We start from the raw sequence: 27,363 nt of genomic DNA, 5'->3' as shown, positions 1-27,363 counted from the left end.
CCGCGCTCCGCTTCACTGCCCTCTGGCACACACAAGACAGGGGTTTTGGGGGGAGGTGGGTGCAAATGGAGCAGAAAGACACATCTGCATGCTTCATCTTTGGAAATACATCTCTCTCCTCTCGGGTGGGTGAAGCAAGACAAATGGGCCCACAGAAACCTTAAAAGGTTTGTTTACACCTTTCTTAACCCAGGGATGCAGAAACCCCATGACCCTCACTCCCAGTGGTCCTCAACCATTATCGTCTCATAGAGAGAGAGAGCTCAGTGAGTGCTTAGTTCTCTCTTCTCACAATGGCATTGGCCTTAAGTTGCATTTAGTAGAACAAGCCTGTCATACAAACTATCCTGCCCTGTGTAATGGTGGAAATAGTTACCTGAGTATTGTAAATGTGAGTCTGCCTCTCTTGATTTTCTACATCTTTGCTAGTCAAATGAAAGTGTTCTCGGTCTAAATCGGCATCCGCTTTGCCAAAAAAAGAGCCTATTATAGAGGAAAAGGCAATTGTTTGTACTGCATGGAAACATATATTACATCACTCACATCTCAGGTACAAAGACTCTTTGTGTGCACAGATGGGATTTTCTCATGCAAATGTTTGCTTTGCCCTTGTATTTATACAAAAGATCCAGATATTCTGCTATGTCCTCTGGAAAAATAGACAACGTTATGTTATCCCGTTCTATCAAAGAAACATATGAGGTGATAGAACACACCATATCAGAGGCACTCATGTCAGACCACAACGTCGCTATTAAGCACTTTGTCAGACGCATTTGGGAAGTGCTTTCTACCAGGCTAATCCAATTGGCTAGATTGATTAGCAGTTAAAAGCCTTTCTTCCTCTGGTCGGGGCAATCTGTTTCAAATGCCGCCCTGTGAGCTAACTTCAGCTGGGATGGTCCACCGGATCAGTTGGTGCCAGGCTCACTTCCTGTGTAGAGTTTCACCGGGTGCGATCGATACATGCAGACAGCTAATTGGATGAGCACTGACACTCACATTTTTCTTCTCCCCACTTTATGGCCCAGAGAATAAAAGCTGAATATGGGCATATAGGGGAGCCTCTCTGTTACAGTAGGTAATATAACTGCTGAGTTTATGGGAATGCAGTGTGGAAGTAGGCTCTTTCATTTCTATGTCGGTGTCAGTTACTTGAATGTGGTGTTGTTTCATGGCCTGGGATCCAGCATGTATCCCTGCAAGTGCTCCACTGCAACACTCCCTCACTCCATTGCCAACTCACACACATTCAAACCACGCGATACCCCCACATACACTGGTGCTAGATTACTTGAATAACCCCTGTTCTTCGCTCTCTCTCTCTTTCTTCCCCCGTCTGTGTGTTCTATGTCTGTTCTGGACAGAATGACCAAGTGTGATGTAAAGAACTACCTGGAGAAGATCTATAACGTCCCTGTGGGAGTAGTCCGGACCAGGATACAGTTTGGTGAGTGTTCTCATAACTGTGCACTACAGATAGCTAGGAACATCTACAGAACCTGGAGTGGTTCACACTTATGCATGCAATTTTAATATTTTCATTCTTTCTGAAAGTGTAGGTATTACTGGACAATAAATTATTTTGCTCTCGAGCCAAAATAAGGGTTGATATTACACTGGGCTGGATGTAAAACCTATTTAGTGTGATTCTAGCTGGATCCTATTATACAGCCTCTAGTCAAAGATCTTGTGAAGTTATCGCCGTTCGAAAAGCCTTCAGAGATCAGGAAAGTAGAGACCATACCTCAAGACCCCAATGGGCAGATTGGAATTTGCACAGACGTACAGACATGAGCCACAAAAGTTCTGGAACAAAGTTTTATGGACCGATGAGTAAAAGGTTAACCCCTACCAAAGTAATGTGGGGGGAAAAAAAGGAATCCACTCGTGATCCAAAATATACACTCTCATCTGGGAAGCATGGTAGAGGTTGGGTCTTGGCTTCTGGCACAGGCGCACTAATCCTGAATGATGATGTAACTCCTGATGGCAGCAGCAGGATGAATTCAGAAGGCTGCAGAAAAGATTTGTCTGACCATTTACTGAGAAATGAATCCAGACTGAGCAGGAGGATCTTCATCATGCAGCAAGACAATGACCCCGAACACGCTGCCTACACAATAAAGGACTTCATCAGGAGAAAAACTGGAAGTTGCCACTGGACCCTTAATGCAATAGAGCAGAAATCTGAAACAATCAAAAGGCTGGACGCATGCATCACAGATGGAGAATGCAACTTTTGTTACCCAACACTTGTTTTTGCTCTAATTACTGTTGAGTCATCAGTGGAAGTAGGACTTAAGGCCAACATGCAGAAAGAACCAACCATTCATTCACTCTCACACCTACTATTGATTTATAGTCTCCAATCAACCTAACCACAATCTGCATGTATCTGTACTGCGGGAGGAAACCAGTGCCCAGAGAAAACCCAAGCAGAACATGTAAAGCCCATGCAATCTTTTGAAGACAAAAGAACAAAACCCCACCATTTGGTTCATTTCAGTTAATTCCACATTTCCAAATCCCACCCTGCTCGATCTCAACCCCTTAACACAGTAAGGTCGAGACACTATTATACAGAGAACTGGTTCCCACAATGAGCAATCTCTTCATGACAGTGGAGAGAAAATCCCTTAGATAGCAGTCACTCAAATGATTTACTTGAGCTTGGTGCCCACCCAGTCATCAGAGTTCTGTTGTATTGAGACAGTTGTCCATGGAAGTGAATGCAAGATGTTCACTTAGGCAATTGCAAAATCAATGCATAATCAATGCAAGTTAACGGTGTGTTGCCGATGTAACCATTTATAGTTCAAAGGTATTGGATTTTAAGGTCCAATGTGGTAGAAAGTGAGATTGCAATGTCTTCCTTAATTGTAAAGCAGGTTTAGATGATGGATAAATATTGTGAAAGTAGAAACTGAGTACTTCATGCCATTTTAGATATTACTTCAAAGCTATCATACATACCAAGCAGGCACTTTAAACATTTTAAATTTGGTTTGTTTGAGGTGAAAACAATAACCCAGCAGGGGTCTGGACTATGATGTGGATTGAATATCTTTGTTGAATGTGTTTCGTTTGACACTTCACATTTTGTGCACTGAGAATTGGCAGTGCAAAAAAAAAAAGCTGTTACTGATCCAGACATCATTAACTGAGTCAGTGCCTTGTGACGAGGAAAGCTAGTGATGGAAAAACATTACAAACACCATGACTGTACATCTATGTAAAGACATAGTCCAAAGTGTTGAGAAGGAGGGTGTGGCGTTAGAGCAGTGGTGAAAACACTATGAAATTCCAACCTACACTCATTCATCCAAATTAAAATCCTAAAGTTGTACTGTAGCTGTGGTCAAATATGTGGACAAATGGTACACACGTTTATTTCTGTGGACATAACAAAGACTTTGTCTCTTAGACGCACCCTTACCCTAACTAATTTAACCCTAACCTTATACTAACCCTAATTTTAACCTAGCCCTAGCTCTTAACAACTGACATTTAACTGGTCCTTAGTCTGAAATTTGTCCCCAAAAAATTAGTCTGACATGAATGTGAAACTAATATTGCAGGTCAAAGTTCGCAAAAGTTGAACTCTATTTTAAGCCATCCTGCGATTTACCTGAACATAGAAGGCCAATCTTTTATTGAAAATGAATGGAAGGTGTCTCGACAAACAAACAAAATATTTAATAATGTGGTCATCATATTATGGTTATTTTCAATATAAACCCGAATATTATCTTCATCCAAATAGCCCTTATAAAAGTATAATTCTGTTGACAGTGTATGGAATTCTCAGGAAGATGATTTTGTTTGTGGAAGCATAAAATCTGAACTGATTCTGAGTGTCGGCAGTGGTTAGCAGCAATTAGCAATTCCAGCTAGCGCCATAAACGATCGTCCCATTGACATGCAGCAGCGGGAGTGCTTTCCAGCGGCTAGTTGCGGTAGTGGTTAGCGTGCCTGGCTCTCTTTTCCCCCCTAACAAACACAGCTGCTTATCTGACAATCTGCTGCTGCAGCACTCCAGCCTCCAGCTGTCCCAGGACACCCCACACTCCCTCCACACAAAACATACTATTCACTCACAAACTTACAACTTCAGGGCCCCGTCCCCTCTCAAACCCATCCCAATCCCAAAGTCTAGTCCCCTCCTCCCCCCCTCGTTAAGGATGACCACAGAGCCAAGAACAGTGTTATATCATTGAATTAATAATACTCTTGGCTTTTTATGGGGGGAGGAAACAACTCAAGTTTGCATGGACTCATTTGAGGCCTCGGTGCAGGTCTAGGAATTTGCAAGTTGACCGAAGAAGAGGACATCTAGATGGTTTGAAGTTCGAGGGACACAACGGGATGGGCTGAGAAGAGGAGCCACATGCCCCCTCTATCCTGCGCCTGAAGGGCCACGAGGAGCCCCCTCTACCTCTGGAGGAGAGACTGGGAAGGAGACGTGGAGGGAGGAGGAGAGAGGCGCCTATCTGAGCGTAGCCTCCACGGTGGAAGACCCATTAAGGCTGTTTATTAGGGTTGTGTCATTAAAAGGTGGAAAAGGAAAACCCCTCGGGAGAGTGGGTGTAAGTAAAGCGTTGAGCGTTCTGTGCTAGAGGGGTATGGAGAAGAAAGGGCGGCTCAGGGCCCCCGGTGATCCCCAGCTGCGTCAGAGAAGGTATCCCTGTCTGCGTCAGGAGTTCCACTTCATTGGCAACATAAAGACAGGAACAGGCAGAGAAGGAGCGAGGGGCGCAAACGACCCTTTTTTCCCCTCCATGGGCGGCGGGGGTATTTTGGAAGGAGTTGCCATGGTTACCCCTCCGGCCTGGGATTTGTAACGTGATAGCCAGCTGCCAAACCGCAATCTCAAAGTAGGAGAAATTGTGCTTGCGTTTGCGACTGTTTTATGAAAGGTCTGTCTGTGTGTCTGTATTTGTTAGGAAAGGGCTACACGGAGTAAGAGAAACACATGTTGTACCTTTTCAAGGTGTGTGTGTGTGTGTGTGTGTGTGTTTTTTTGGTGGGGGGGAAGGCAGCGCAGGGTCTTACCTTGCTGTTTCAAAGGTTGCAGCACTTCCCTGTGGATTTCCTTTTACACACACATACACATACACACACCCATACACACACACACACACACACCTTACATCACTCCTCTTATGAATAAACCTGAAGCATGAACCCAAGTCTTAACTCTGAAACAGACCTTTTTAAGTTGTGAGAATCTGCCAAAATGTCCCCAACAATGGCTACAAACCAGAATCTTCCACACTCCGGTTGCGAGACATAAACGCACACAGGCACACACAATTCGTTACCTCTGTCTCCCACCCACACAGGGGCCTCCAGTGAGCCACAGGGGCGTGGAGGGGGGGTGATGTTTTACAACCCTGCTCAGGGCTTTCCCTGAGCAGTGGGCTGTTTGGCTAGTGATTACTAGCTACATGTACCACACACACACACACCAGCATATACTCACACACACATACACGCACAATACACACAAATGACTCATTACAGTGGAATGTTTCCCTTGTTTTTCATGTCATAAACCGTTCCCATGGAAATGGCAGTTACTCAGAGGGCCTGTTGACTTGACCACCGGGGTCTCATTGAGATTAGAGTCCGAGAGCATGAACTGTTTGATGCTCCGGTCATTATCCATCAATGGAACCTGGAGCTTTTGGCATAAAGATTGCCTGAAACAGGTTTTGTTAGCATTAGTTTGTGATTTATTTGAACTGAAGCTGCTTCCTCACGTACACACACACTCAGCATCTCCCCGAGACCCTGCTCTCCCAGACTGGGAGAGGTCTGACAGGAGAGGATGATGTCATCATTATCATCCCCAGTTGGGAAAGAGGTTAACCTGCTTTCCATTGTCAACAAGATCAGGCTCACAAAGTCTCCTCTGTTCTGAAGGGAATTGAAAGTAAATTAACAAATAACTGTCGGTAGGAATCAGACATGTGATTCTAATAATTGTTGCTGATGTCACCTTCAGTTGGGCAATGTGGCAAAAATGACCTATTATCATAGGTCTGGCAACTACTGCGGGGGTTTATGTGGTCTTCATACCGTCAGAAAATAATGATGATCACTATATAAAATATATTAATTGATTAAGGATAAATTTAAAACAAGGCCAAATTGCAAATACTTACATTTTGTACTTCTGGAAACATCTAATGTTTTCTGTTTTGACTTAAAAAAAAATTACAAATTGATTATCAAAGTTATTTTATTCAATTTTCTGAGGATCAGCTGGTTAACTCCTTGATATATATTTTATTAAAGCTGTTTATAGAAAGAAAGGAATCAATTGGAAATGTCTGCGTTGTGTCATCCAGTGAATGGACACCTTTCAGTTTGAGTTAGTTCATTAAATTCATGCAAAAACACTAAGACCGTTCTGCTCGATCGTTTGCAGCGTTGCCTGCCAAGACCCAAAATAACTTGAGATTTTAAAGGGCAAGCCGCCTCAGGAGAAAATGTGTAGCAGAGTCTTTACAAGATGACAAATTTCCTCCTCTCTCATGGTGTAACGTCATGGTGCCTCACCGACTCTCACCGTATTCTTGAATGTCATCATCATCATCACTCTGTCCCACATGGCAGCTTCCTCTCAAACCAGAAGTTTCTTTTGTTTAATTTTTCCTGTTTTCAAAAAAATGAGATACATTCTGTTCTTTGGGTTTCACAGGCTCCAACAAGAAGAGGAATCACCTTAACCAGAAGGTGAAGCAGCCCGACTATAAAGTAGCTTACATTCAGCTGGTAAGATCACGCACGCACACGCACACACACATGTACACACACGTAGCCTCCTAGTTCCAGTGTGTTGTTTGACTTGCATCATGCAATTGACTCCTAACCAGTACACAGTGGGAGTTGGAGACCTCTCCACAATAAGTTACTCTCAACACCAAGCCGACGATGTATTTTTTTTTTTTTCTTTTTTTTTTTTTTTATGCCGGCTGTATGACCTTGAGGTTTTGGGGGAGTTTTGAGGGGGGTGCTTTGTGAGGTGGGTTTGAATGGTTAGTTGATCTGTCCTCTGAGGGGCAGGTGTGCTTTGAAAGTGACTTGATACTTTCTCACATACATACATACAGGTACAACAAAAATCCAGATCGGTGTGCACACGGACAAATACAAATTAACCTTTACTCTCTTTGCTCTACCTGCCATTTCTTTCCCTTGTTCTTATGAGAACGCCTGTGATGCACACACACACTTGCTGTGTGTAGACACACACTAATCACACAGCGCTACCTTGCGTTTCTCTCCCCTGTGGTTCACACACTCTGGCTGCCCTCTTGAGAAAGCAGCAGTCTGGATTGTTGCAAGGTCCGAGGGTGAAAGGTCATCTTTGGTTACATGCCAGACCTATTACAGGAAATATTGAGATATGGTCATCATCTGGTAAAGCACTCCTCTCCGTGCATCCTGCCATAGATGGAATGTGAGCAAGAATGTGTGTGTGTGTGTTTGAAGAGTTATTCCTGATGGTGGCCTCACAACCTAGACTCATGGCTGTTGCCTTCACACCTGTGATTGGGTTGAGCGTTGGGTCAGGAAGGACCGTCCCCTGCTGAGTTTCGCCAAGGTTTGAAGTCTTTTTAAAATCAAACAAACCTCCCTTCAAAATGTCAAAAACAAGTCCCAGTCCTAATGCACCTTTTGATGCAAATGTGAAAAGCAAGGGGCCTTTGTTTTGTGCTGTCATTTTGATATTACCCAGATAAATCAACAGAGGTGTAGACGCTTCATTACGCTGTAATGCTCCCACCGCCGCCCGACGGGGAGCCATCAATCCTGAAACGGATGAATAATGACAATTGTCTAAATAAGACAATTTGAAAGAGGATACATAATTGAAGTGGTCATGAATCTTTGAAGGGAGAGACTTCCTCTTGTCTGACACCAAGGAAGTTGCCTGTGATTTTGTGTACGTCTCTAATTCCCTGCTGAGTCACTAGTGATGCTTTTGTCTCACCAGACGCACACGACAATGATAGGTGCGAGGATGCAGAACAACACGCACACACTGTCGTACACATCTGTGACATGTGTGCATCATCCATGCATGTCGAGCCCCGGAGGAGGACTGTTGTTTTTTCTTTCGCTCTTTAGTCGCAATCATGGTTGTGGTTTTCTGAAGTCATGCTCATTTGTCGGTGGCCAGCGAGTAGAAATGCTGAGATGCAGGGTCTTTGTTCTTAAAATTACTTGATATAAAACCGAATATCCGGCCTATTTCTCTGGCAGGTTTTTGGAAAAACATGCTCTCTCTCAACTCCCCTTTCCTACCTCTCTCATTTTCTGTCTCTTACACACACACACACACACACACACACACTTACACACACACACACACTTACACACACACACACACACACACACACACACACACACACACACACACACACACACACACACACACACACACACACACACACACACACACACACACACACACACACATTCAGAGCCCCAGAAAACCCTCCTTTCTTTTTCAGCGGTGGGTAGAAAACAAGATTGTTCCTAATTGACTCCACATGTGGGAGAGTGTTCTGCGGGTCGATGCTCACATCGCGGTCCCCCCATTCTACCCTCATCCTTTCCTCCCCCCCTCTCCCTCCATCAGCTAATATTGCAGCAGTAATATGTTTGCTCTCTCTCTCTCTCTCTCATTCCTTACTCTTGGTTTGTGGTTGAGGGGAGGCCTCCCGTTAGCGGGGTTCCGTGACGGCCATTTTCCTCAGGCTTAAGGGGGACCCCAATTTTGGGGGGGGAAGAAAAAGCGTCTGCATGTGTGAAATGTGCACTGTGTGTGGGAAAGTGTGCATATGTGCATGAGGGGCTGCGCGGGGTGAGCTGGGGAGGTGACTAAGGGCATGATGGAGTCATGCCAGAGCGGGGAGGTCCAGAGACGGGGCAAAGCGATCAGGGTGAGGGGGGGAGAGGGAAAGAGACTTTGTGAATGTGTTTGTGTGTGTGTTAGACATGGTGGTGGTGGGGTGACAAAAACAACAGTACAAAATGAAAAGACTTGAGTCTATCAGACTGCCTTTAGGTCTGGCTGCACTTCAATGTGTGTATTTCGAGTCAGACTGCTTTCATGCACCGCTATGACAAGCCGAGGGCTAAGTCTAGCCGCTACGCTCGGGGTAACACTAGTATCCGATTTTTGCAGTGAACCCATACTGTTCCATCTATCTGATGCTTAAATGGCTGATGCTGGAAAATACGACCTTGCCCTAAACTTCTTGACTTCTCGTAGACATGACTTCATATACAGAAGGTGTTATTAGATTTCTTTCTTCACTTTGCCTTTTGTGTAGAAACATTTTCCTCTGGTTTCCTAAATATTCTAGCACCTAATAGGCAGGTCAAAGCAACTTTATTTGTAGGAAAACCTGTCGGATTTGACTTGGATCAAAATCAGGATGTGTCGGTAGCGAAGGAAGGCTTAACCATGTTCATAATGCATGTCAGACCCTGTGGTTTACCCTTATTAAATTCTCTTGGCCTATCTCACTGCTAAAATTCACCATGCCTCCATTTCCAGTTAAACTTTGCCTTCGTTTGAAAACCTTTTGTAACCCCAATCTGTTCTTTTCACAAAAGAAAAAGCAGTCCACTTCTGAAATATGGAACATTTTTGGATGTTTTCGGTCATTGTTCGGCAGCATTACCGGCAGTCTCACTTTTACGATAAAGAACCATCTGCCTGGCAAGAAAATGAAAAGGCTGTGGCGAGGAGGAGGTATTTTCTTTCTCTGGAGTAGCAGCTAGTTTGCAAACGAGCTCTGCTGCCTGGTGCCAGCGGCAGCACCTCACTGGGCTGAGTGCTCAGAGTGCATGTTGAAAGCTCCTGGAGGGTGATGCTGTGAATATATGAATGGGATGTCTGACCGGTCCCAGCATTTCTGAATGATCCAGTTCAGTGCCTTATTTTGCTGTTAGCGTACCAATGTCCAAACAATGGTCATCTTACCGTACATTGAGTACAGATTTAGAAAAGTTTTATTTGCTTGTTGGGTCGTTCTTCCAATTGTGTTAAAGGGAATAGTTTGGAAGGAAAATTTGGAAAATTAGGAACATATTCCTAACTTGATTTTCTAACGGAACAGGGGAGGTTATTATGGAGAAGTGAAGGTTATCTGTCAGGTTATTGAAAAGCTGAGATTCCTTCTGCGTGTAACAGAAGGAATCTCAGACATTTGTGTTCAGAGGAGGCCGGGAGGGAGGAGCATCGGTGTTTGTGTGTTGGGCAGCGCATGGCACGTCCAGGCACCTGTGGGATGCTCGCAAGCATTTTGAAATAAAAAGATCCACATGAGTTATCTTTTGTTTCACAGTTGATAAACAGTTTATAAAAATCACACAGAGATTAGAATTCCAGGTGCATCAACAATCTTTAAGCATCGTCATAAGTGGGGAGCTGTTATACAGATTCCACTCAAACTCCATTCTGTTGTGAAGACAACAGCTGACTTCATACTGTCACAGCCGAGCCTGCATGGGGGTGAGCGCAGTGAGAGTGGATGATGAGAGTATGAGGGGGAGAACAGGGACACAGATGGTCCAAGGTGTTGTCCCGATGACGACTATTAACTGTCATGAAGTGAGCAGCGAGTTTTGCTTACACATAAACAAGTGATGTCACTGTTTTGATTGCGGTAACTCTTTTTGGCCACAATTGAGGAGAGTAATGTGCACAAATCCAACATGCTTTTAAGGTAGTAAAATTTGAATTGAACAAACCCAGTGTGGTGACGTATTATTTTACCTTTATAACCCTTCTTTCTTACGAGGTCCAAAAATGGTCCATGTTGACTTACCCATATATTTTAAATCCCCTGTGCTTGTGGGGACATATCAAAGGTAGCTCTCTTATACACACACGAACAGCTCTCAGTCTGTACTAAAGTTTATGTGCCTGGTGGCCGCGTTTACATAAAGTAGTAAAAAAGGCGTCAAGGTTCTCTCCGGGGCCCAGGACCCTGGCGGCATTACAGTGAACCAGATGCACCGGCAAGTTTTTTTTCCCCTCAGCAAAGTCCCGACCCGGCGGCCACAGAACAAAACAAGATACGGGTCTGGACCAACAGTTGTAGAATAAGTGGTAGCTTCGTTCAAATTGCTCATTTCCTGTGTTTCTTTCTGTTGCTTTCTCTACCCTGGCTCGATCCACGGGGAAGGCATCACTCGAAGGGAATGAGAACAGTGACAGAGAGAGAGAGAGAGAGAGAGGGAGAGACAAACAAACACAAGGGGAGACTGAGTGGCAAACATGAAGGAGTCGTGACACAGCTGAAAAGGAAGGAGAGAGAAAGAAACATCTGTATTGAGAGAGGTTATGAGATGGAAGCTCCGGCCAAGTCTGACTCTCCTCTCTGTGTGACTGACACTAGATGGCAACGTTTTGCTGCACAGCTTCTCGCGCCACAGCTTCGCTTCATCTGCTATCAGTTCTTGACTCCTTGTTGCTTAACAATAGACTCTCTGGGGTTGTGTATATATGTCTGACTGTGTGTTTCTGGCTTGGGTGGTGGCAGAGGAGACAAGTACAGGATGGAATGGGGGGGGCTGCGAACCCCTGTGACCCCCTGCCTCTTCCTCCCTGTTCCCCCCGCTCTGAGAGAAGCCCCGACCGGCTCTATGGAGCAGGAATTGCTGAATCAGCCGGTTGGGCCAAGGGGGAAAATCTTGCTTATCTGTGTGGAATTTTATTATTTTCGACTATTTGGATCATGATGGCTCCGGCTCTCCTTTCCCTCCCTCTTCCTCCGTTTCACCTTGTCACGCAAACACAGGCCTTCCTCACACAGCCCTGTCTGTCTGACTGTCTGCCACGCTGCTTCCTTCCCTTCCCTCTGCTGCCTCACCCTTGCTTATCACACCAATTAACATTTTTAACTTCTGCCACTTTTCCCCTCAGTGCTCTCTTCCCCCTGTCTCATTTTTCTCTTTCAAACAGGACTGGATGATTCATCATATGGAAATTGCTATTTTTTGTTATTGTAGTACTTATTTTTTTTACACAACAATAACTCTTCTGTATGCTACGCTCCTTTTCACTCACTTAGAATACAGTAAATAACCTATTCATCTGAGGCAAATGTATATATAATTTAAAGTAGGAACACTAATGAGAATGATTGAGGAATGGAACTGAAACAGGGATTCCTTTATTCCATAAACTTAGCTTGTCAACATGTGAATCACTGGTTCATGTTATTCCGGACAGAAGGATTATTCAAGAAAAGAACACCAACACAAAACCATCAATTTTTTGGAAACACAGGGAAAATGTCAAATGTTGCTTACATTTTCTGCCCTTAACTGCTGTGTTCAATGGAATATATCATGACCTCCTACCACAAGCTTTCAGGGAAAAACAATATAAGAGAAGTTCAGTGTCCTTCAGTTTGCAGAACATGAATTTATACAATAAGCTTACACATCACCACAAAGGACCAAGGCCAAGAAAACTTTTCCAGAAAAAGTATGAGAAAATCTCCAACTGCACAAATATATTCTACAAGATCATTATAGAGTAATTCACTTTGTTCAGGGCAAGATCAAAAGAGTTCTGAGATAATCAGATTCACCTCATATCCAGAGTCATGCAACGCTACTTTCACTTAAACTTATCTGTCAGCGTTAATCGTGTATAAATCTTCACAAGGAAGGAATGGGCTGATGCAGTAGTTAGGGTGTATCCATACATATGTGTGCACACACGTGCATGCAGGCTGGTAGGGAGCCTAATAAAAGGAGAAGCTTTTCCAGGCAATCAAGCCCCACGCTGAAAAGCCCCCATGTCCCTATGTGTCTCCTGATTGGGAAAATTCACTCATAAGTAAAAATCCTTTGTGTGTGTGTGTGTGTGTGTGTACGTGTAGGTTTCATAAGAGCCCAGTGGAGAGAGAGAACATGAATTATAGAGAACAGAGGATGGTCTCAACCATCCATTTGAATCTCACACGCAAACCTTTATTTCAATGGCTTCAGTTGAGTTCCCTCTTTCTCACATGTACGACTCATGCCGCTCATTTTTGTTCAGGTGAAACAGACTTGAATGACATGACTGTGCTGTCATTTCATATTACTGATGTTTGTCTAGAAAAAACAAAAGAGAGACCAATGGGAAGAATGTCTCAGCAGAACTACATCCAGCATGACACAACAGTAAATAACCACAGACCTGGAGTTTCAAGTCCCCTGTTCTGTCTTTATCTCTTTCTCTGTTTCCCTTTGTCACTTCTGACTGATCCTTACTTTATCTCTCTCTGCAGCATTTCTCTCCTCACCCACATTTCCTCCCACATTTCCTCCAGGTTCCCCCTATTTAGATAGCCATGGCAACTCACACATGCATGCACGCACGCACACACCGACAGGCGCACACACGTGCAAGAGTGCGCATGCTCGTAACCTCTCGTGATTACCCCTGACCTCCTGACCCGTAATGACACAGCTGCCACTTTGATCAGCCAATCAGCATGCGGCGCCACCCAGGTTCTCAACGGGGCTGCCATTGGCCTGATAAAGCCCTCTGATAGGCCCCTGCTGATGCATTTCCTGTTTTGGTATGCTTCTTCGTTTTTTATTTTCTCCACCAGCTGGTCCCCGCATTCCTCTGAGTTGGGGAGGGGGCAGGGGCATTGCCTGGATGTTTATGTTGCATGTAGGGGTGAGTGTGTCTGTCTGGGTGTGTGTGTGTGTGTGTTTGTTCAAGGGTCTAAACTGTGTATGTGTTTGGTAGCCTAGATAGTGGGGTTGGGCTGGGAGAGGGCAGGGTAGGTGGAGGGGATGCTTGAAATTGGGGGGGAGGGTACGTGAGGGTTGTTTACATGCGTTGGTGATTGAGAAATGGGGTGCATCATGGGGGTTGTGGGGGGGGTGAATGACATAGATCGAGGGGATAATGATAGTGAACAGCTGTGTGTGTGTGTGTGTGTGTGTGTGTGTGTGTGTGTGTGTGTGTGTGTGTGTGTGTGTGTGTGTGTGTGTGTGTGTGTGTGTGTGTGTGTGTGTGTGTGTGTGTGTGTGTGTGTGTGTGTGTGTGTGTGTGTGTGTGTGTGTGTGTGTGTGTGTGTGTGTGTGTGTGTGTGTGTGTGTGTGTGTGTGTGAGAGAGATCAGGGTGGATGGTTGACACAGGCAAGGTTAGATGTGATTTGGCTTTAAGGTGCAGAGGTTTAGCGCCCTTCTAACAATGACAGTGTAGGAGTCGGTGTTTGTTGTTCGTTATCAATCATACGGACAGATGTCATTTCTTCATCCTCTGCTGTTGATGTTACGGTTGTCGCTGTCACCAGATGAATGTAAATGTCTTGGGCCTGGTGTGTATTTAGGTGATGATCTTTTCTTGAGAGCTCTGTTACCAGGGTCCAATGTCTCCAGTAGCAGGCTGGGAGAAGGCATGCCCAGACATGAAACCTATCATGTGCACACGCACATACACACATACACAAACACACACCACGCACTGTTTGTCTCTGGGCAGAAATATGGGTGCATGTATCATTGGAGGTTTCCGGCTATAGATCTTGAAGTATTTTCAGAACAGCAGAGTCACCGCCCGCCCACCTGCCTGACTCCTGTTTTTGTCCCACAAAACATGTACGCACTCGGGCTGAGGATGACTTGGGGCCCCACAATTAGACATGAGTCTATAGTTATGTTTCTTCAAGTACCTTACTTAATAATTGCATAAATAAAGCATGATTGTATTGTTAATGTTGCTATCATTGCTGTTGAAATTTGAATTAACTTTCATTTAATTGAAGCATTTCTTCATGCTGCCAATATCAAATCTAATGTTCATGTGTTATTTGGATAAGCTACTAAATACAAATCCAACGCACTACATATCTATTTTTAAATATTTTTCGCTGTGTGCCTCTGATTAAGATAATCGTATGTAAAACTATAACCACACATCACTACTTAGCTAAAAGTGGTTCATGCAGCATCCTTCTTTTAGGGTTGTGCCCGTTTAAATGTCATCACTTTATATTGAAATTACACAGTAAAATGAAAAAGAGAGATTATATTTCTCCTACGCTATTTTAAGTGATAGTCTTATGATTTTTATGATAACCATGATAACATCCATTTAATTACATTTTTGATCTGAATTTCTTTCTGCCAAGGCCATTCAGTGTCTTTGCATTCATTTTTATGTAGTAGCTTTGTTATTGGTCACAAGTCCTTTGTTAAACCTGTTGTTAAATTACCAGCTTAAGCTCAGAGGATTCCCAGGAAAACAAAGCATGCATGTGATCCAGTGCAGATTTGTTGCAGTGATTGTCGATTGTCTGCTCATGTCAGAGCTGTTCCTGCCAATGCAAACAGTGAGTTAACTCATAAACCATAATTCAAGTGTAGACAGAAGAAACATAGAGGCAGCCAAATTAGTTTTAATATATATTTAATATATATTAAAGCAACAGTGTTTACAAACGTTGTGATGGTAATTCATGTGAATGTCCTGGAGAAGCACACAAACACACACTGCTGCAAGCCAAAGCTGACCGAGTTATATAGCTGTTGTTGGGCTGTGGAAGAGATGTCCTTGTAATTGGAGGGAGGGTCGGGGTCATGACCCTGAACGCTCCCACAGCAGGATGCTATTGGTTAGTGGTCTACACTCGCTGCCACTTAGCTGTCTTTTGCACACAGAGAGAGATGATTTCACTGTTCTCTTTCTCTCATGCCGATGTTTTTCTCTCGTGTCAACTCAAAAGTTGGACTTCTTCACCTGACTAAAGATAGTCCAAGAAAGATTATAAATATTCAGAATTAGCCTCTTTGTGTTTGTGTTATATCTTCCAACTGAATCATGCTCACCTCCCTGTCTGTCCTGAGAGGAGACAGGCCAGTTTTATTAAACCTTCAGTGGAGATTTTCTTAAATCCTTCTGCCCACATTCTCTTCACTCTATCTCCATCTCTGTCTCTCACTCTTATGTTCCTGGAATAGTCTGTACCAGAAGTTCTGGATGGAGGCACAACGGGGCAGATTAGTTTGTGTGTGTCAGTGTGTGCGTGTTTGTGTGTATGTGTGTGTGTCAATGAGATAAAGTGAGAGTGAATGTGTGGCCCACCCAGGGGCCTGGCAGCAAGAGCTGTTTACAATCATCAGGCTACATCTCTTCTCCTCTCCTGGCCTCTTCCATCGTCTTTCCTGCCTCTCCCAGTTTTCTTCGACTATCTTTTTTCTCTGTGATTTCAGATAAAAAAGCACTTCTACATAATACAATATCAAGACAGAGTAGAGGTCATCAGTCAAGTCACAGTGTTGTACCCAAAAGTAAAACGTGAAGTTGTTGGAAAGAATTTTTCTATTGATTTTAGGGTATTTGCTGATTTGAGTGCTTGAGTACTGATTTCTACTTCCAATATTACGTTCAAACTGTAATTTCACCACTTAAAGGCTGACTGTTTCCCCCCCATTAATTCAAAATGCTTGGAACAGCATGAACACTATATCTTTACTAAAAGTATCCAAAAAAAGCTGATTAATACCAACTTTGAATAATCGTACCAGTTCTACAGGGGCAGGACAAAGCCTCAAGGATCAGATTCAAGTTTTTTCTACATTTTAATTGAATTTGTGGAACCCAACAACACTATACTGAAGTGGAGTCAAGAATATTGTATTGGACCGAGTCAGAGAGCAGCTGACACTAAACATACTGCTGTCAAATATCAAACAAATGTTCCTCAACAGGCTGCGATCTTAAAAACATCGTTTTTGTTCCAAGTTATGTTCTGGTCAATACAACTCAAAGAAAGCTGAGAATAGACTGTATGTGAAGATGGACGACATGACAGCTGCCCCAAAGTGAAGCCAAACCTTCTTGATTGCCTGCTGGGGATAGGATATAAACACTGCCTGCTCCATTAGCCAAACTAAAATATCCAAATCCAATTGATTTTTCTCAAAGATGGTTTCTGTCATTTTATGTAGTGTTTAGCACACTGGTGTATTTTCAAGTGTACATTTTTACAGTTAGCTTGGTTTAAAAAAAACATTGGATACTATATAAACAAGGGGAACCGAGACAACTCATTCTCAACTTATTAGAGAAGATATTGCTGTTGTTCATTTGATTTTATTGGTACAAGGCCAAAAGTCCACGATGCTGGGTTCAACCTAAAGAAACCGGGATCAGATTTGTATTTATTCCTCTCGCTTCACGGCTGCCAAAATCTGTAATCTTACAGGATGACAGGTTGCCAAAACTCTGTCCAATAAACAAGCTACTTGTGAGTCCATCTGACATATTTACAAGCCCCGGTTCACTTGTAATTGGGCAGTGTGAACTTAAATGAACCGGAAAGAAAAATGCAACAAAAATTTAATCTGTGGTTGCGACCAAAGAAAATAGACATCCTTTCAAATCCTGCAGTCAGGCTGCTAGAGCCTGTGTGGACTGTAGTAATTGCTCTTCTCTGTAGTTAATTTGCCCTTGAGCAAGGCATATAACCCTCTCCGGCTGTCGGATGGAGCTGGCTACTGGCCAACATAAATCACCCACCCACAGCTGTTATGGGTGTTGATGTGTACAACTGCATGAATTGCTGAAAAAGAGCATGATGCATGCTCAGTCAATGTTTCCCTGGATAAATAGGGTTTATATATACACACACACACAACACACACACACACACACACACACACACACACACACACACACACACACACACACACACACACACACACACACACACACACACAGTCAGCAGGGGGTTGCCCTCAGCTCTTATCCTGGTAACCCTCCCCACTGTGGTCTCTGCCTCAGTAGTCTGACGAGCTCTCCAATCGTGTGGTCAAAGTGGATTTCACCGCAATGTGAACACCTCTGTCTCTCTCCCTCTCTCTCTCGCTACCACTCACACACATGCTCGCGCACACACAGACACACGCAAGGCCACCAGCAGGACTCAAGATGTCTTGGTGCTTTGCTACAGGCTAACCCCACCATCCCACCAGCCCACCGCACTGCGACCACAGCCTCATGAGATCTCTCCCCGCATCGTCAACACCTCGTCGCTTCAGTGTGCGGTCCAGATTCGACTGTACGCTAATGACAACCGCCAACTGCTGTTTGATTTTTATTAGCTGCTCTGCGAGTGGCCCTATCTTTAGATTTATTTAGATCGCCCATCATCACAAAAGGAAGGGGGGGACGGTGCAGTAGTTTGTCTGACACTATCTTAAGGCCCCTGTGAATGGCTCAGTTTCACATTTTCAGACCACTTTAGGCTTCGTTACCACATTGAGAGCTCCTCTGTTCTTTGATTCAGTCAAGTGTGGTCATTCAATAAGTCAGTGTACTTGCACCCCGCCCCTCCCCGCCCCTTGGTCACATCTTATTTAGCGCCACAATAACTCTAGGTGCTCAAGGTTGTCAGAGAGCACAAAAGAGGGACTGATCTCAAGTCGTAAAGAGCAGTTATTGTAATTTCTGATGGATTCCATTTTTAAGTTGTCTAGATTATCTGAATGGAAGTCGCCGTTTGACCCCGAGTAGTTTTACAGCTGTTGAACGGTCTTCAAAGTTATAAATGTTACTCCAAATTTTTCTATTCCAGAGGACGTAAAATCCGATACCACGAAGGCTATTCTGTGGATTGAGGATATTGGAAAATGAAGTAGAATTTACCTCACCGGGGTTGAGTAATCATCTTTGAAAGCCTCCTTTTGTTTTGTTTTGTGTTTTTTTTTTTTGTTTTGAAATTTTTTGGCATACTTTTCTACTCCTAGCTTACTGTGCCGAGGTATTTAAACGCTGATGCGTATTCCATCTGTCGCACAGCAGCGACTGGTCACGCTCCAGTCCGGTCCGGTCGCGTCCCGTGTGTTTTAACTCTCAGAGCAGCAGGTTGAATCAGCCTTTTGTGTCCCCGGCTGGTGACTGTGCCATAATGTTCTATTCAGCTCCAGGTTGGAAAATCACCTTCCTGTTTTCATCAAAGACATTTGAACACATCAAGCCAGAATAGCTAAGGTTAGATTTTAGTGTGAAAATGCGAAAGCCTTAGTTATTCTGGCTTGATGAATAATATAAGCGTCCCCCCCCCCCCTCGTTCACATTTCCCACGTATTGATTTCACACGCATTCCAAGGTTGCCGGACACACATTTGTCCATTCTTTCAACATTCTGCTTTTTTTTTTTTATTTTCCTTAAGGGGAAATTATTAGAAAGAAACACACACACAGAATACAGTTGTCCTTTGTGTGTCTCTTTCCATCTCTCGCCTGCTTTTTTCACTCTCCCCCCCCCCCCCCCCCCCCCCTTTTTTTTTTCCCCTCTGGGGGCGCAAACAGGATCACTTTTGGTTTGTGTGTGTGACTCTGTTGTATCCACATGAACACACATGTGCAAAACTCCGGGTTTGATCTGGAGATGTGTCATTGAAGTTCATTTGCAGCCTGGAGCCGACACCAGCCTACGTGTGAGCCGTATACATCAATAAAGACACAAACCAGTTTCTGCCGAACGTAACTGCTGTGAAAACAATAAGTGGACACCGGGTTGCTCCTAATTCGACAGCGGTCCCCAGTGAGTTGGTTAAAAGTCTCACTTGTGATACTCCACGTGTGACACAGGACAGACCGACACACTAAATGCTCACTTCCTGGAACAGAACAAGACAGTGAATTAGAGTTTGAAAAGGAAACGTACACATAAATACAAATGGGGGGGAAAGTGAGATGGGGTTGGGTTGGAGTCAATGACAACATTTGTCGTCCCTTCTTAACCCCCCCTCTGTTTTTTCTTCCTCTTTTCCCATTGAGAGAGAAACTGTGGGTGTAATGGGTTGTTCATGTGCGTAAGACGAGTATGTTTACAACGCTAGCAGCATGGGACCTTCTCCCAATATTCCTGGATGGCAGCGTGATTCAGTTGGGAGCATAGTGAGGATGATGGCAGATTGAGGGAAAGTATCCAACCTCTGAGTTTGTTGTCCAGGAAGAATAAGAGGCAACGGAAGGAAAACCCTCGGAGGCACATAAAGACTGACTGTCTTTCTCCACCTTTGTCCTTTTGGGACACTCCTCTGTCTTTCCATAAGTCATTAAAGCTGCTCTCAGTCGTGCACTGAACTTCAGATATTCTCCTCAAATTATTGACTCCCTATCCCTCTCTCACACACAAATACACAAGTAGAGAGATGCAAACACACACACACACACACACCAATAATAAGACTTGTTCAATGAAACTCAGCTCTTTATTGACTTTAATCTGAGGCCTTGTTTTTTTATGGGAATCGTGCTCCCTGAGGCCAGTATTAATCTTCGCCATGTGTGTGCACAAGGTTCAGTGTTGCGCCGTAAAACCGGGAATAGTCATGCAATGACATTTGGTTCAAGTTGGGTGAAGTTTTCTTTGGTCTACGGCTTCATTGTTCCTCCTATTTCCAGGTCTGGTGTTTTCAGCGCTGCGCTGGACGCCTTTCTTGGGTCTTCCTACTCGCCCGGTCATGTCCTCACCGCATCTCCCCTGGTCTTTCTCCATGCTGCCTCCTTCTCTCCTCTCTCCTCCTCTTACTCCTGCAGCAAACTTTCCTTGGCGCGGTCCAGTGTTTGTGTTCTGGATTGTGCGTTCCTCGATGACAGTGTGTGCGAGTGCAGAGAGACACTGAGGGCCTTGGCAGCGCCATCCGTTTCCAGGTGCTTCTTTGGTGTTTGGCAGCGCTCTGCCTCTCACTGACTAAGCCTCCTCCTGACTGGCTCTGCACTCTACTCGGTGTTTCTGCATCACTGTGCCCCCGGAAAAAAACCTGCAGCTTTCAATACGGGAGTTGCTGCAAAACATGAGAACAGAGAAGCTTTTCTTTTGATTGAAGGTTGTGAATGTTTTTGCTCCTGCTGCTCTTCAAAGCAGGTATCAGAGAGTTTACACTCAATGGTCAGGTTTCACAGAGCAACATGAATTCAAGTCTGTAAAGAATCTTACCAAAATAGTCGTTTCCATAATAGTAGTGTTTTGGGCGGTTGAACGTCGGTGGATGCTTTTTCATGCCAGTGTTGTCAGATGGAACATGTCAGACTCGATTTCTGTTCACACGCATAAAGACCATGTTATTTTTAAAAACCTGATGCAATGATCTCTGATCTGCTTCTTCCATCAGGGTGTCTCGTTTTCCACAGAAAACTCCAAAGTAGGATTATTCAGTCACTAAGAAATGTTGGAAGTGGGACTGGTTTCTTCAACAGATGAACAGAAAATAGATGATGCCCATTGGGGCTCCCTGTGTTTTTTGGGGGAGTTGTTGTTGTTTCTTCTACTGTGTGTCAGCCAGGCGGGAAGCAGGGTATTGTTGAGTATGTGCATAATAAATCAACGCATGGATGGATTCTCACAAGATTTGGTGTGAACATTACTTGGGAGGGTATCTCCAGGTGCTTAAACCTTCAGAGTTGATAGGTTAAATTTATGCTCGACAAAAGAATGGTTCAAAAAACAAGATTTTCATACATTTATCTTCAAATAATAGAGCAAGAGGGAAAATCTAAAGGTTATATTGATCAGAAACTGATGTCAAAAAAGTCAGAAAATACATTAATTTACATGCGTACTAAACTCTAACATGTAAACGTGGCAGATTTAGCCATGCAGGCTAGTTTTCATCTGCAGTCCCTGGCAGGTTGATGGTCTGATCTCAGGAACCACTGATATCAGAGACACCACCTACAGCTAATTTTTACTAACTTATAATTCATCATATGATATAAGTGACATCAGTAGGATGCATTATGAAATGGCGTTATAACAAAATAAAATGTTTCAACGTTAAGTGATTTTACAGCGAAAATTCAGGATATGTATTAGTCCTAGTTCTGCTCCCGTCAACTGTTTATGCATTAAGATTTACAGCTCTTCCCTTCTTACAAGCAGGAGCATCAATAATCAGTCTACGCAGCAACTCCATTTAAACCAACAGTTAGTCCTCTCAAGTAAATGCTGCAGACTTTAGATTCATGGAGACATAAAAATAGCAAGAAAATTAGTTTAAAACCAGTCTGCTGCTTTTAAATATGTGGTAGGGAGTTTATCGCATAACTTGTGTGTCTCTAACCAGCGTTTATCCACTCTGTGTTTTTACGTCCACTGATTATCCAGCCGTCATTTATCTTGTCTTGTCTGAAACTGATGTTTTTCTGGGCTAAGCAAAAAATAGTTTGAAACTCATGCACCTGACCTCACATATTTTACATGCACAAATATAAACACAAGAGTAATAACACCCGAGACTCCTGCTGTAGGTCGTCCCAGTCAAGTAGAGTAGACGAGGCCAACTGCATCTGCATCTTTGGCTGAGTGAGCTTCATGCTGTCTGCCCCCTTTGGGGAATCAAACCTTGCTATGTGGTAATTATATGCATGTTTCTCTCTGTATTTTGGGGGCTGTAGACAGACAAAGTAACATTCACATCACAGCCAGACCATTCCTGGACGCCTACGCACTGACCCCAAACTAAGTATTTCACATATTTCAACAGAGTAGTTGACTGACAATTGTGTTCGTGGAAGCAATTCATTTTTTATTTACAGGCGTAGGTCTCCATATAAAATAATTGAGACTTTTATGAGTCACCGAATGGCATTGGACTATTTCTCACGAGGAAGCCGTTGTTTGGTGTAGACGGCGGCGCTAGTGACCATGAATCACTTTGGGAACATTTGGGGGGATTAACAGTTTGCTCCGAATCCAAACACACTGGGATGAAACCGACACGCGTAAGTGCAGTTTCATCATCGCAAGTTATCATCAGGCCCGAAGCGAGGAAGAGTCATTCGAGGATGAGACTGGAAACAGCGGATCTCTGTTGCCAGGTGTCCATGGCAGAGACCGGGAGGGATCGGCTATAGATCCGAGCGCACGCCTGCACCCACTGACCTGTTATTTTTTTTTTTTGTATGGGCGTGCAAGCATGCATGTGCGTGCACTGTACTGTACTCTACGGCAGCCTGACACAGACTACACTTGGGCCAGCGATGCATTAGCCATGGCCAGAGATGGGTTGGTATGGAATAAATAATGGATACCATCCTTTCCCTCTGAATAAATCAAGACCAGAGAAATGGAGAGAGAGATGAGAGATTAAAATGTGGGAGAGTTGGAGAAATTGAATGCCAGAGAGAGAAGCGAGCGTTTGTGCAACTGGAAGAGGAGGAGGAAGGAGAAGAGGGAGAAACAGTGTCCTGAATTCCAAATCAGTATCTCGCTTCTCATCTCTGTAAAGAACGGGAAATGGTTTAAGGAAAATGCAGCTTGACACATTTTTCGTTAGCCAAAAATTGGTTTGTGAAAAGATTTTAAGTAGATGATAAACACGTAATTCATCCTGTGATCAGATAAGGACATGATGGTTTCTTGGCTCATTTTGCTCTCTCTCTTTTTTTGTTTGCCTCTGCATCCCAGGCACAGGGCCAGACGTTCACCTTCCCTGACATCTTCCCGGAAAAGGAGCAGACGCCGAAGGAGGGCTCCGTGGAGGAGATGCAGGAGAAGTTTATGGAGGACGAGAAGCAGAGGCAGAGACTGGACCCCAGGAGAGGAGGGGTCACTGAATGGTTCGGACTCTGAGAGAACCCTCCCGACCGGGAACTCTTGAGCGTGTTGTGCAGCGTGGGTGTTTTCACTGGGAGCAACGTGTATTGATTTACAGCGCGACTGTTGTGATGTCACTTCTATTTATGTACGAAACACTCACAAGTATGTAGTAAAGAAGAATGAGCATGTGTGTGTGGGAGACCGTAGACGTGTGTGTGAGGCAGAGCGAGTTTGTGAGGCTCCAGTCCAGTAACGAGAGCCAGAACAGAATCACAGGAGGAGGAGGAGAGTGGAGGAGGAGAGTGGAGGAGGAGAGTGGAGGAGGAGAGTGGAGGAGGAGGAGGAGGAGGAGGAGAGTGGCCCTGCTCCATCTTTAATGAAACCAGCCCACCGTACAGAATCCCCATCACCTCAGATGACCTCCTTCTTTTGTTGCCCCTACTCCTCATGTTCCACCTCCTTCTCGTTTTTACTCCTCATCTTTGGCACCAGTACCTCAGCACCTCCACGTTCCAGGACTCACCTTCTCCCCCTCTCTCGTGCCTCTGTCTGTTCGTCTTCTCGTCCTCTGCCACCCTGGGGAGTCGTACGGGGGGGGGGGGGGGGGGGGTGTCCCTCACAGCCCTGACTCTCAGCCAGTTGGACCCGCTCACCTGGACGAACCCACATCCGTTCCTCTCTCTTTTATGAGTTTGCCTTTTAGTTAATTGGCCGCTTAAGGTGAACAACAATTGAGATGTTGTTTCAGCAAAGCGACGACCTGGAATTTGCTGGAGTGTTTTATTATTTTGCGGTAGCCCCCTCTTGCCATGACTCCGAGAAAAAGATTGTACAATTGTTTGTGCGTGTGCGGTTGTTTTGGCCTCGGATGTGGGTCTTGCCAGTGAATCTAATTGTAAGTGCTGTTGGAATAAGAACTAATAAACGGTCACATGTCCAAAAGTGCTCTGCTTACGTCCTCTTGTGTTCTCCTCGCCTCATCTCCCACGGCTGCTGCGCTCAACAACTGGCACTCGGAGGCTGTGTTTGCCGCACAAGCTGGCCTGCGCGTCTGCCAATGTGGTCTGGTAGCTGTTTTGACGAAGTAATGATCTGTGTTTGAATCGGGCCACTGGAGGACTGAGCCCTCTTACGGTAATGAGGCCCATAAAGGGGACGGACCTCTCCTGGGCTCGCTCAGACCCTCCATTATACTGAGAGGCCAAGGTTACTGTAAGCGTCCCCCAGCCGTGACCGCTAATGCTGGCTGGCTGCTCCAAAGGTCCAGTCCCTGACCTCCCCCAGCCAACTCAGCTATCACTAAGGAGAATGTCAATATTGAACCTGTTGGCTCATTGTCTGCTGCCTGGAACCATTCGCCCCCTGCGTTGCTCTAAAGCAATCTGATTTGGAGCAAAACAAGCCTCCTGTTACTCAGCCACTCCATTCCTCCTCTGTCTGACTTGTTCTCACTTTCTTATTTTTCTCTGCTCTGCGGCTCGATGCTGCCCAGTCGAGTCCTCTGGAGAAGCAGCTGCTTAACCAGCAGTGAAGGAGACCAGATTCCTGTTGAGCAGACCCCACATGGAAGTTGGGAAATCAAGTTCTGGTGTTTGCCAAGCAATAATCTGTCCCTGTTCTCCTTCTGTTCCCTGTCATGGGGATACCCTGTTCCCTCTCGAGTCAGTCGCACGCACTTGTACAAAATCTGCTGCAGCTGATCCCAGTGTCATTAAATAGGCATTGAGATGCTTATTACTCTGTTAAAGGCCTGTTGACAGTGGGGATCATGGAGGGTTTTGCACATTTTGGGTTCTGCGACATGGAATTGGATAGACGACATTTTATGGTTCACAGACGAGACAGACATTTGGGTAATGACATCATCTCTTGCTCACACGGATAAATGTCGGAGTCATTTCAGCTCTTAATAAACAACACATTAACAGCAACAACTGGGTAATTGAAAAAAAAGAAACAGGATCTTTCCCTAACTTACGGTTTTCTGAGTGACTGAACTAATTTCAAAAGATAATTTACTGAAAAATTAAATAAAGATTTATGATTAGATTCCCCCCCCCCCCCTGTTAATACTGGTACTGACAATATAATTTGGGTTATAATTCTAATCAATAAAAATGTTACACGAGCCGAAGAAGCACAGACTTAGATTTTTAAGTGGTAACATCTGCGGAGGAGCTGCCAAAATTACGTAGTGTTTGGACGTGAACAAAACACATTATCGTTTCTCTCTGCCAGAGAGGAACGGGTTGACCTCAAAATGCAACATCTACCTTAAGACCTCATGAGGCGAGAGGAACTCCACGTGCTGTGAGCAGTTCCTAATCACATTCCTCCAGGTTCCAGAGGCGTGAACAGTTTGAGCGTTGAGAAATAGCTTTTAAAAGCCATCAAAATTCTTGTATTTCCGTCGATCAGCAGGTAAAGCCATGATGAAGATGATGATGATGTCCTGGTGACGGCTGTGAGGAAGGCTGCAGTCATCACCGGAAAGTATAGAAAGAAGCTGTGTCTCAATTTTTAAGGACCACATCCTTCAGGGGCCGCATTCGAAGTCCGATTGTGTCACAGCAGCATGATTTTCTAAGGTTCTTCCAAATGCAACCGACAAATATGTCCTTCCAATGCAGAGAAACAAAGGCTCCATCGGGTGGGTCCTACTCAAGATAGCCTATCCTGGGTTTCATTGCTCTTTAGTGATGTTTATCAAGGGACGAGAAGCCCTTAAGTATCTCAAACGAACAGCAGGTACACATGTTAAAATATCAACCATTAAAACATTCTTACTTTGTCGACTGTTGCTTGATGACCAGACATCTCATTTTGGTTTGGCCTTCTCGGACTAGGGGGCCCTAGGAAGGAAGCGGGACACAGCTAGAGTTAAGGGGACAGGCAGGGCCACCTATCCTGGGCAATGTTATCTTTTCCATTATCCTCCCCTCCTTTGCTGCAGAACCACTGCATATATTAGCAGTTGGCTCCTTAATTACAGTGTGGGGTCGTTGGGTGTGCTTGGGGGTCTTTCATTCATGTGATCCGAGGGAAAGGTCACTTTAGACACAGGCAGTGCTGCTCTCTCCCCCCCCCCCGGCCTGCATAACAAGAAGTAAGGATCATCAGGTGATTCCTCACGCTTGCAGCACTTTAACTTGCTCTGTTAAAGCTCTGCAGACATGATCCTGGCAATAAAAAGGACAAATATTTTTATTTATTTGAATTTCGACACCAAATCTACAATGCACGTGACTGTCCTCCAGGCTGAACGCAGAAAATGTCTAACCAGACCCCTTTAATCCACTTGATTTAATCAAAAATCCATGTGTGTTGGTAATTAAATTGTTATATTAAACTATCCAGTCATCGTTGAATAATGTCGGTGGTAAATGAGGATGAAAAGGAGGTGCCTGACTTTATGTAGGCAGGTGTTGCTGCAAGAGCAGATCAGACCGGTCTTTGCTGGCAGAGGCCGGCCGGCTCACCGTCTCCTGCAGAGCGCTCACCCCTCAAGTCACAAAGCCAAGTGCCGACATGTCAGTGTTTTTTAAATGTTTCCCTATTGGAGTGTGTACAAAAATAAAAACGTCAGCGAGTAATGTATTGCAGCAACTTTACTGCTCTAAAAAAATAATGACTGCTAAATAGCTTTTCCTTCTTCATACACTCCTCTCTTCCATGTTCTCCCCATGTCTCTCCCTTCTCTTCATATCCCCCCCCCCCCCCTCCCTGTCCGGCCCTGTCCATGCAGCTGGCAGCCATTTCCCCGTT

General features: G+C 44.5%; 1 protein-coding gene across 1 annotated transcript in view; it reads left to right on the top strand.

Moving 5' to 3' along the window:
• Nucleotides 1-24,540, top strand: part of mrpl23 (mitochondrial ribosomal protein L23) — a 32,141-nt gene extending 7,601 nt beyond the window's left edge. The window contains exons 3-5 of the mRNA XM_062390491.1: nucleotides 1,368-1,450; nucleotides 6,710-6,783; nucleotides 23,467-24,540. Coding sequence (XP_062246475.1) covers nucleotides 1,368-1,450; nucleotides 6,710-6,783; nucleotides 23,467-23,631 — 322 coding nt within the window. The 3' untranslated portion in view covers nucleotides 23,632-24,540. The remainder of the gene's footprint in view (nucleotides 1-1,367; nucleotides 1,451-6,709; nucleotides 6,784-23,466) is intronic.
• Nucleotides 24,541-27,363: the final 2,823 nt, after the last annotated feature.

Source organism: Platichthys flesus, chromosome 6 (assembly GCF_949316205.1).
Source record: "Platichthys flesus chromosome 6, fPlaFle2.1, whole genome shotgun sequence".
Taxonomy (NCBI): domain Eukaryota; kingdom Metazoa; phylum Chordata; class Actinopteri; order Pleuronectiformes; family Pleuronectidae; genus Platichthys; species Platichthys flesus.
The sequence above is the reverse complement of the archived record's forward strand: the minus strand, read 5'-3'. Positions and strand labels throughout refer to the sequence as shown.